We start from the raw sequence: 11289 nt of genomic DNA on the forward strand, positions 1-11289 counted from the left end.
GTGATTTAATCAGTCAAATATTTACAAAAGGACAAATATCTCAAGAGAATAGGCTATACCTATACGTTCTTGTTTTTTAATTTGATTATGACCATGTATAATTCTAACAAAAGCTATAGAACTGCTCTCCCTCAAAGGTCTACTTTTCAATTTAATTTACCAAGTATATAAAGTACATAATGTGTTACACCAAGTAAAGTAAGCAATACAAAATTAAGACAACTTTTATTATTCTTAGTGGTTCAGTTATTCAGTTATTACTCAGGCTCAAATCCAACAGCCATTAATACAAATAATTTAGGAATAGAGACAAATTTGAGAAGAACTATAGAGGAGTACCCATTTAGTACAAAAGGAAATAAAGAAAAATATACAGAAAAGAAATAATAGAAAGAGTAAGGTGGAAGCTTAATCTTCTACTCAAAGAACGACTGGTAGCTTGTGTTAGAATAACACATGGTTATAATCAAATTAAAAAACAAAAAAATTAAGTTCTAATTCTAGCCCATTCTTTTGAGGTGTTTGTCCTTTTGTAAACATCTGACTTATTAAATCACACATGCGATGGCATAATAATGCAGCTTTGGTGACCACAGAAAAAGATGGCAGATATTCTAAAGCACAATTCCGAATATGCTCAGGAAAAAGCAAGCTGACAATGCTGGGAAGCACACAAAATAAAGGTTAGATTTAAGAGGCCAAACGTGGACAGAGAAGTAGGAATGGGCCTGATAGCAAGGGCTTTGGTGGCCAAAGGAAAGAAATAGGCTTTGAAAGTTCAGTCAATCATCTAGTAACATCCCCAATCATCCACACAAGCAAAAATTAATTTCTGTGTATGTATTCATTCCTGGGAGAAAGGGTGACAATTATGCACACTTTAGACAGTCTGAGGGATCTTACAGAAGCTTGATCAAAGATGTTTGAAATAAATTGAGACAGTCTACTATAAGCATGATTACTACATAAAATAGTTGTATTCATTCAACAATAGCAGTACTCTAATACTGTAACACCCTATTCACAGACACTATTCCTTGAAAATAACTATACTTATGCAGAGAACAATAACCAAAAAGATATAGAATTGTTACCAGGTCTTTTTGTCCATTGATACTTGCACAACCATGTATCGATAAATATTAAGAATACGTTTACACATATCTGTGTGCTCATCCAGAAGATTTTTTATTTCATTTGCAGGTTCAAGAAGAAATATATTCGATGAGTTTATAATAAACACCTGTAATAAGAGAAGTCATTAATTATTCATAACAAAATTTCAATTGTAGATTACTTTTTTTTGCTTTTTCTTTGAGACAGGATCTCACTCTATAGCCCTGGCTGGCCTGAAATCCACTATGTAGACCAGGAGGATAAGTTGGATTCTGTTAAAATTCTGTTGCTACTTCCTCTCAAGTGCTAGGACTATAAGCATGAGGCACTGTATTAGGCTCAATGGTAAATTTCTTACTTAACGAAAAAAAAAAAAATCTGCCATGTTCATGCCTGTAATCCCAGAACTCAGAAGGCTAACAAGGAGGGAGGTTTCAAGTTCCACCCTAGAATAAAGAATGAGACTCTATTTGTGTACCTCTCTCTCTCTCTCTCTCTCTCTCTCTCTCTCTCTCTCTTTCTCTCTCTCTCTCTCTGTCACACACACACACACAGAGTGAGACAGAAACAGAGAAAGAAATAAACACTGATCACTGGGTGATCAAGCATAAATTTAAAATCACCATGGAATGGATTAGTTAATATTAATATTCATATTTCTACTACTATTTTAGCATCTGCGATCTAAGCTCTTTAACACTTAAACACTTTTATATATGGTTCCATATATAAAAACAGCATTTCTAAGAATAAAAACTTTCTAAGCATAACCATGGACGACAAAAAGTACAAAAAGTTTACAATAAAAGATAACAACTAAATCAGGAAATATTTCTGTAAGTTGTAGACCTTATTTATTTTCATGTCCATCTGTTCTTGTAATAACAGCTTACATAAATATAAGTTATGAGAATCCATTAGCGTATATCATTAAACTTTATCACTTACTCAGTGTAAATTGTGATTCCCTTCTGAATGATGCTATAAAGCCAAATCTAATGCAACAGCTATATACAGGGGATATCAACAACACTTTGTTTTGCTTGGTTTCTATTATGTTTTGTTGCATTTTTTTGGATGGGATCTTATATAGATAAGGCTGGCCTCAAATTTGCCATGTACCCAAGGCAAATCTCAGACAAACTATAAGATTGGAACATTCCATCTATAAATTCTGTCCATTTATCATTCCTATTCACATCTGCTCTCTTCTAGAAGTACTATATTGCCACATGAAATGCACAGTCACTTGGAAAAAAATTAAACATATATTTAAGAGTGAAAAGAGCAGATTCTGGAAACCTAACCTAGCAGGCATAAACCAACAAAAGGAGTAAGCAATGAGGTACAGCAGAGAATTTTTAAAGGCGTAATTCAGTGAGTTACTATATGACAATAAAGTTTAACAGAAAGAGAATGTGGTAGTTTGAATTAAAATGGCCCCTTTAGGTGCACTGGGAGTGCTACTAATAGGAGGGGCAACCTTGGAGGAAATTAGTCTCTCGTTTCCCACAGCCTGTAGATTCAGATGTAGAATTCTTAGCTCCTTCTCCAGCACCATGCCTGGGTGCACAATATCATATTTCCCACCATGAAGAACTAACTAAGCCTCTGAAACTGTAAGCCAGCCCCATTTAAAAAATTAAATGTTTTCCTTTACAAGAGTTTCTGTGGTCATGGTGTCTCTTCACAGCAGCAGAAACACTAACTAAGACAAACATTGGTACCAGGAACTGGGGTATTGCTGTGATAGGCCTGACCATGATTATGTTTGAAGGAATGTGGACTTTGGATGGGAAAAGCAATTGAATGCTTTAAGCATAGCTTAATGGGCCATACTAGTAGGATCATAGAAAACAGTGATACTGCAGGTAATTTGAACTGTTGGGGGGCCAGCTCACGAGGTTTCAGAAGAGAAGAATGTTAGTATGTTGCCTAGAGATTGCTCTTCTGCTATTTTGGTGAAGAATGTAGGTGCTTTCTGCCTTTGTCCAGAAAATCTGGTACTAAATTGAAGAGTTTTGCTGCATTGGCAGAGAAAATTTCAAAACATCTTAGTATTGACTCTGTTGTATAGTTATTAGTATTTATTGTTATGAAGATCTATAATAAAAAGGAGCAAGCTGAGCAAGAAAAAAATACAAAATGTACATTTCAAGGAGAAAAGGGGAACCAGGAAGAGGAATGGAGCTAAATCCCAAGTTTAAGGAGATAAACAGATTAAAGAAAGACTTGACATTAACTGGAATAAAGGGAGTGGTGAACTGAGGGCAATATCCCAGCCAGCTACACTTCCAACTTGTGAAAGGAATTTTTAAAAAGCTTAGATCTGGTATAATGGTGTAGGCTTTTAATCCAAGCCTTACAGAGGCAGGGCAGATATCTGAGTTTGAGGCCAGCCTGGTCTACAGAGCGAGTTCCAAGACAGACAAGCTTCAGCAATGAAGGAAACCATTAAAACCAGGAAGGTGTTGAAGACATAACTGGATGAGGAGGCCAAGCCACATTCTAGCCCCAGCAAACAGTAGAATTTAGCAGTTTTGGCCGTATGATTCTGGTTTTAGAGTCAAGGATAGAAGAAAGGGATTATGGGATCTCTCTCCACAGCTAAGGAATGCTGCTAAGGCCAGGCATGTGTCAGGGTGTCCCTGAGTGGAGCTCCAGAGAAGCCACTGTGTGAAGCTGAGACGCTGAGACCTGAAGTCTTGTAGATCCCAAGATGTTAGGAGATGACAGAGCCCTGAAATACCTGTCAAGGAAAGCTGGTAACAGGGAGTGGAACAAGCCAAAAAGAAAGAAGTGTGTTGCAGTCAACAAAGATGAAAGTAGTTGGAGATCTGAAGAGTGCTTTGACATCAGACATAGAGATCCAGAATTTGGAGTTTGCCCTGCTGGTTTTGGTCTTGGTTTGGTCCAGTATTTTCTCACTGTGTTCCTTATCTACCACTTTTGAATGATTGTAATTTGTCTTTTGATTTTGGTTTTTATAGGAGATTGCAGTTAAGAGAGTACTATATGAGAGACTCTGAACTTTTAAAAAGTACTGATACTGTGATGGACTTTTGAAGTTGGACTAAATGCATTTTGCATTATGATATGGGTACAACCCTGTGGAGGCCAGGGATTAAAATGTGGGGGATTAAATAAAATGGTCCCTATAGGTCCACAGGAATGGCATTAGGAAGTATGGCCTTGTTGGAGTAGGTGTGATGTTGCTGGAGGACTTGTATCTTCTTTTCTGCTGCCTATGAATCACGATGTAGTGCTCTCAGCTCCTTCTCCAGCATCACATCTGTCTTCATGCTGCCATGCTTCCCACCATGATGATAATGGACTAAGCCTCTGAAACTGCAAGCTAACCCAATTAAATGCTTTCTTTTATAAGAGTTGCCATGGTCATAGTGTCTCTTCACAACAAGGGAAACCCTAAAACTTAGACTATTTTAGAAAAAAAACCACAAGTTGCCAAAACTTAAGAAAACTGAAAGTATGTATATATGAAGAGCACGAAGAAAACTGAGGGAGGAGTAACTGGGACTACTGGGACCCAGGCACCCAGGAACTCCGCCTGATCAGTGGCACCAGTTCCTTCCGGTCTGGGCCAGTGCCCTGAGCAAACCTTGGGTGCTACCTCCACAGCCACTCCCACAACACCCAGAGAAAGCACCACTCCCAGGCACTTTAACACACCCAGGATCCCAGAATCCTAGTCACACCAGGATCTCAGGGTCCCAGAGGCAGCTTGGCTTCCAGGAGCTCTGATAAACCTAGGATCTCAGGATTACAGGATCCTAGAAACATAGGATCACAGAGACAGATGGCCTCTGAGGAGTTCTGATACAACAAGGATTACAGGAAGGACAGGCCCCAGTCAGATATAATGAGGGCAGGAAGCACTAGAGGTAATCAGATGGCGGAAGGCAAGTGTAAGAGCATAAGCAACAGAAGCCAAGGTTACTTGGCATCATCAGAACCCAATTCTCCCATCGTAGCAAGTCCTGGATACACCATCACACCAGAAAAACAAGATTTGGATCTAAAATCACTTCTCGCGATAGGGATAGAAGACTTTAAGAAGGACATAAATACTGGAGAACACAGGTAAACAGCTAGAAGCCCTTAAAGAGCAAACACAAAATCCCTTAAAGAATTACAGTAAAATACAACTTAACAGGTAAACAGGTAAAGGAAGTGAACAAAACCATCCAGAATCTAAAAATGGAAATAGAAACAATAAAGAAATCACAAAGGGAGACAACCCTGGAGTTAGAAAACCTAGGAAAGAGATCAGGAGTCACAGATGCAAGCATCACCAACAGAATACAAGAGACAGAAGAGAGAATGTCAAATGCAGAAAATACCATAGAAAACGTTGACTCAACAGTCAAAGAAAACGCAAAAAGCAAAAACATCCAGGAAATCCAGGACACATGAAAAGACCAAACCTAAGGATAATAGGTATAGAAGAGAGTGAAAATTCCCAACTTAAAAGGCCAGTAAATATCTTCAACAAACTCATAGAAGAAAACTTCCCAAACCTAAAGAAAGAGATGCCCATGAACATACAAGAAGCCTACAGAACTCCAAATAGGCTAGACCAGAAAAGAAATTCCTCCCATCACATAATAATAAAAACACCAAATGCACTAAACAAAGAAAGAATTTTAAAAGCAGTAAGGGAAAAAGGTCAAGCAACATCTAAAGGTAGACCTATCAGAATTACACCAGACTTCTCACCAGAGACTATGAAAGCTAGAAGATCCTGGGCAAATGTCATACAGACCCTAAGAGAACACAAATGTCACCCCAGGCTACTATACCCAGCAAAACTCTCAATTACAATAGACAGAGAAACCAAGATATTCCATGACAAAACCAAATTTATACAGTATCTTTCCACAAATCCAGTCCTACAAAGGATAATAGATGGAAAACACCAACACAAGAAGGGAAACTACATCCTAGAAGAAGCAAGAAAGTAAACTTTCAACAAACCCAAAAGAAGATAGCCACATAAACATAAATATAACATCAAAAATATCAAGAAGCAAGTCATTAGTCCTTAATAATATCTCTTAACATCAATGGACACAATTCCCCAATAAAAAGACATAGAATAACAGATTGGATACGTAAACTGGACCCAACATTTTGCTGCATATAGGAAATGCACCTCAGTGTCAAAGACAAACACTAACTCAGAGTAAAGGGCTGGAAAACAATTTTCCAAGCAAATGGACCCAAGAAACAAGCTGGATTTTATTTTATCAAATAAAATCAACTTTCAACCAAAAGTTATCAAAAAAGATAAGGAAGGACACTTCATACTCATCAAAGGAAAACTCTACCAGGATGAACTCTCAATTCAGAATATCTACACTCCAAATGTAAGGGGACCCACATTCATAAAAGAAACTTTATTAAAGCTCTAAAGCTCAAAGCACACACTGCACCTCACCCAATAATAGTGGAAGACTTCAACACCCCACTACCATCAGTGGACAGATCATGGAAACACAAACTAAACAGAGACATAGTGAAACTAATAGAAGTTATGGACCTAATGGATTTAACTGATAGCTATAGACCATTTCATCCTAAAACAAAAGGATATACCTTCTTCTCAGCACTTCACAGTACCTTCTCCAAAACTGACAACATAATCGGTCACAAAACAGGCCTCAACAGATACAAGAAGACTGAAATAATCCCATGCACTCGATCAGATCACCATGGCCTAAGGCTGGTCCTAAAAACCAACAAAAACAATCGAAAGCCCACATACACATGGAAGCTGAACAGCGCCCTACTCAATGATAACCTGGTCAAGCAAGAAATTAAAGGCTTTTTAGAATTTAATGAAAATTAAGACATAATCATCCCCAAACTTAAGGGACACAATAAAAGTAGTGGTAAGAGGAAAACTGATAGCTCTAAGTGCCTCCAAAAAAAAACTGAAGAGAGCATACACTAGCAGCTTGACAGCATGTCTGAAAGCTCTAGAACAAAAAGAAGCAAATACACACAAGAGGAGTAAAGGGCAGGAAATAATCAAGCTCAGGGCTGAAATCAACCAAATAGAAACAAAAGAACTATACAAAGAATCAACAAAACCAGGAACTGGTTCTTTGAGAAGATCAACAAGATAGATAAAACCTTAGCCAGACTAACTAGAGGGCACAGAGACAATATCCAAATTAATAAAATCAGAAATGAAAAAGGAGACATAACAATGAAACATGTCTTAAAATGACCATTCTGTTTGTTGAATATTAACAGTTGAAAATATTAAAATCATGTTCTACAAATATCACAGAAATATTATTGATAATTTTTCTCACTGTGCTTGAAATTAGCATTTTCTTAATGTTTAACTTCAAAGAACTTTTGCTATTAAAATTTTTAAAATATACTTACTGATAAAACAATTTCTCTCCTAGAAACACTGATACTCTTTTTTAAGTAAACTGATTGTTAGACAATGTACACAGATATCTAATGAATTTTAAACACTCTCACTATATCAGGTGGTACCATATATTTCTTAATGATTCATTTTTAATATTTTATGCTCTTTTACTATGCTTAACTCCCAAAGATTATTTTGTATGTTTTGAAACAATTTAGTGTTCAACATTAGATATAGGATCTAATGGATCTAAAACTTAAGGGACATAATAAAAGTAGTGGTAAGAGGAAAACTGATAGTTCTAAGTGCCTCCAAAAAGAAACTGAAGAGAGCATACACTAGCAATTTGACAGCACACCTGAAAGCTCTAGAACAAAATATTAAAATCATGTTCTACAAATATCACAGAAATATTATTGATAATTTTTCTCACTGTGCTTGATATGGATAGTATTAAATATTCATTTGATATTTTTAGGGTATGAAAGGATATGAATATAAAAGTTGAACAAATTTTTTATGTATTATTTGATTCTCAAAATACTCAATATTATTTAAATGTTTGATGTATAAAATGCATTTAAATAATAAAATAAATTAAGAAAAAAAAAAGAAAGAAAGAAAGTGAGCTAGTAATCCAGGCCTGTCTGATCAGTCACCGAACTGCAGACAGGTCTAAACAGCCTTGCTCCACCGTCATGGGAGACAACCCTTAGGTGTGTGCAGAGGCAAAGAAGAACAAAACCACTGAATTTACTAAATAAAAACATAATGTTGTTAGTAAGAACTACATTTAAAAGAACTAAATAAAAAGCTAATGTTTTTGTGGACATAACAAATTAAAATCTAAAATATTAACAATGCAAACAAAACAAAATACTGTATTTTATCATGAAGTAGAGCTTACTCCAGAAATATAAGGATGCCTTAATGTAGAAAAATCTAGTACTATACCTTCTATCAATCAATTAAAATAGAAAATAATGTATGTGTTTAATATACACAGGAAAAGACTTTGGCATTTAACTCATTACTTTAAAAGAGTTAAACTAAGAAAACCAGAAAATATCATATTAATATCATAACAAGTATTTATAAAAAGTCTAACAATTATATATATATATATATATACAGCAAGAGCACTTGAGACGCACCAACAAAAGACAAGAACAAATGGTGTGGTCTTGAAAGAAGAGGCATGAACCTGAAAGAGCAATGAACATATCGGAAGGTTTGGAAAGAGAAAGGGAAATGGTAAATGATGTAACTATACTATAATCTCAAACAACAACAATAACAACCACTTCTTTAAAGATAACAAAGGTGTTTTCTGTCACCTCAGTGTCTTGGGAGTCCAATAAGCACAAAAGGAGGGGAAATAAAAACCAAGTTATGTAGCAGTCTGAGAAAAATATTCAGACATGTAAAAGCAAGTTCAAAGGTCATAAGGTGAGAGTTTGCCTGGTATGTTTGAGGAATAATAACAAGTATAGAACGAAGTCAGAGTGAAAGCAATGGGAGATTTTGTTTAAAAGAAGAAGAGAGAGAAAGGGAAAAAAAAGGCAAGGCATGAAGAACAGAATTCTTTATCATCAGCAGAGAGAGAACAGGTGCTTCTTTACCTCTTATAGATCAAACCCACCATAAAGCAGTTTTTAAAAAAGAATCGGAAAAAATGATGAATATACATAAGAAATCCAAACTTTTTAAGAGGTGTTAAATGGCTTAACTTTAACATCCTTATTTTTGCAATTACCCTGTGGGCCAAGGTATGAAGCACTCTTGAGAGCAATGGTGCAAAGCTTGTAGACTAACAGAGAACTGATCATGAAAAGCCACAGGAAGGCGTTCAACAGAGAAGCATATGATCTGACTTAAGTGTACAGAATCCTGCTGCCCAGCATTGAGAACATATTAGGGGTAAGAGAAGAAACACACTAAGCATATGCTGAGAAGGTTTAGTGTGAAAGGTTTGAGTACTAAGCTCTGTAGGAGAGTCTACAGATTCTCAAGATAGAGCCAAAGAATTCACAATATACACGAAAGACAAGAAACAATATACCTGGGAATTTAGAAAACAGAGAAGCCATGAAATGGTACAAAGAATCCTAGTCTATACAAAGATTCTGCCTCCAAAACCCAAAACCAAACAAACAAAGGAAAGACTTGATTTTAGATTTAACAAGATAGAGAGAGGGTAAAAGTAACTTTGACAAGGAAACAGAATGGAAAAGGGCGTAGCTCAATGGCAGGTATCTGGGGCCTGGAGTTCTGAATCAAGTACCATAGACAGAAAACCAGAGCAGGAAGGGGAAGGAAACAGAGAAAAGAAACCTAGGAAACTCCTGCAAATCCTCAAAAGACAGGCAGCCACAGAGTGGTAGAAAGGCACACTGCAGCACACAGAAATTCAGATGAGACAGAGATGGAGACTCAGAAGTGTTTGTGAATTCCTTCTTCTGAGTATCCCCCAAGTACATGAGTTACCTGATTGTATGTTTTCACTGCCTACAAGGGATGTGAAATGTTTTTAAAACTTTTGAATCCAGTGCCATGGTTTAGAAAGTAAAGGCCCTGGACATCAAGCCTGATGACTCATGTAGGAGAAGATATACTCTGACAAGTTGTCTTCTAACCCCCACATGACAAGCACACACCCATTCCCCCATATACCTGCTAAACGAAAAAACAAAATCAAGTATATTTTCTTTTTCTTCTTTTTTTTATTTTGAAAGTTTATTGATTTTTTTGGATGTACATATTCACAAATGTAGTACATATTGATAGGGTATTTTTTTCTCATACTCTTTAAAGTTTATAAAATATTATAACAACAAGAATCAGTATTATAAAAGTTATTTGATATAAAACAACAATCAAACAGTCTTATGTAGATGCTCGTCTATAGCAATAGTAAAAATACATTTTTCTCAATATAAATTTTAAATAACTCCAAACATATTAACTGTATACTTCAAAACAATACATCACTACTAGTATTTTCTTAAATGAACATAAATATATAAAGTCTTTTTGTTTGTTTTTTATTTAGTAGAGTTTAAAATCTTGGCTCTTACTGTGGTACAAGCCCAAAATAAGAACAATTTTTAGACATTGGGTTTCATTGTAATAAGGCTGTACTTCAATGACCCTCACATCACCAAAGGATTTTACCTCCATTGTAGCTAAGCTGAAAGTTGATAGTTCTGCTGCACCAAGAAATGAATTGTAGGCTCAATTTTTGGATACAGATTTCCTGCTATGGGCAAAACTATTTGATTTGAGTGAGTGACTTTATTCTCAGCCCACAGAGAATGGGTTACATTCATTTAAGAAATGGTGTGGGTATTAAGATGGTCTATCCATAAAGTCCTTTGCCAACTGTTTCAATGAACAATGGTTCTGCTTGGAGGGTGGCAAAGACATTAGGTGAGGGTAAGAATTTGGTTCATTAGCTGTGATAATTTGGAAAAGCATTCATCTCAGAGAAAGAGTAACTTATAAAGTCCTCTTCGAATTGATACAAGAATTACAGAGGTCAAGCAAAGCTTTCAGTCTCACTTACAAGCAACCTCCCTAGTTAATTGTCTCACTTTTGGGTATATAAATACTTTTGAAATAAATAAGCTGTTCTAAAGACCATAGTATAGTGTAAAAACATGAAATAAACAATACTATTAATAGAGAGGCTGAGAAAGGGGAAGCAAGATTTCAAGACCCTTATGTTGTACACAGCCAGACACTGTCACAAACATACAAGCTGA

At 36.0% G+C, this 11289-nt stretch overlaps 1 protein-coding gene across 8 annotated transcripts in view; it reads right to left on the bottom strand.

The window, feature by feature from the left end:
* The window catches only part of Ralgapa1 (Ral GTPase activating protein catalytic alpha subunit 1), a 223021-nt gene that overhangs the window by 145462 nt on the left and 66270 nt on the right, over positions 1-11289 (bottom strand). For all 8 annotated transcript variants that reach the window (XM_031356026.1, XM_031356025.1, XM_031356021.1 and 5 more), the window contains exon 13: positions 1095-1243. In XM_031356026.1, the coding sequence (XP_031211886.1) occupies positions 1095-1243 (149 nt within the window). The remainder of the gene's footprint in view (positions 1-1094; positions 1244-11289) is intronic.

Source organism: Mastomys coucha, unplaced genomic scaffold, assembly GCF_008632895.1.
Source record: "Mastomys coucha isolate ucsf_1 unplaced genomic scaffold, UCSF_Mcou_1 pScaffold6, whole genome shotgun sequence".
NCBI classification, from domain to species: domain Eukaryota; kingdom Metazoa; phylum Chordata; class Mammalia; order Rodentia; family Muridae; genus Mastomys; species Mastomys coucha.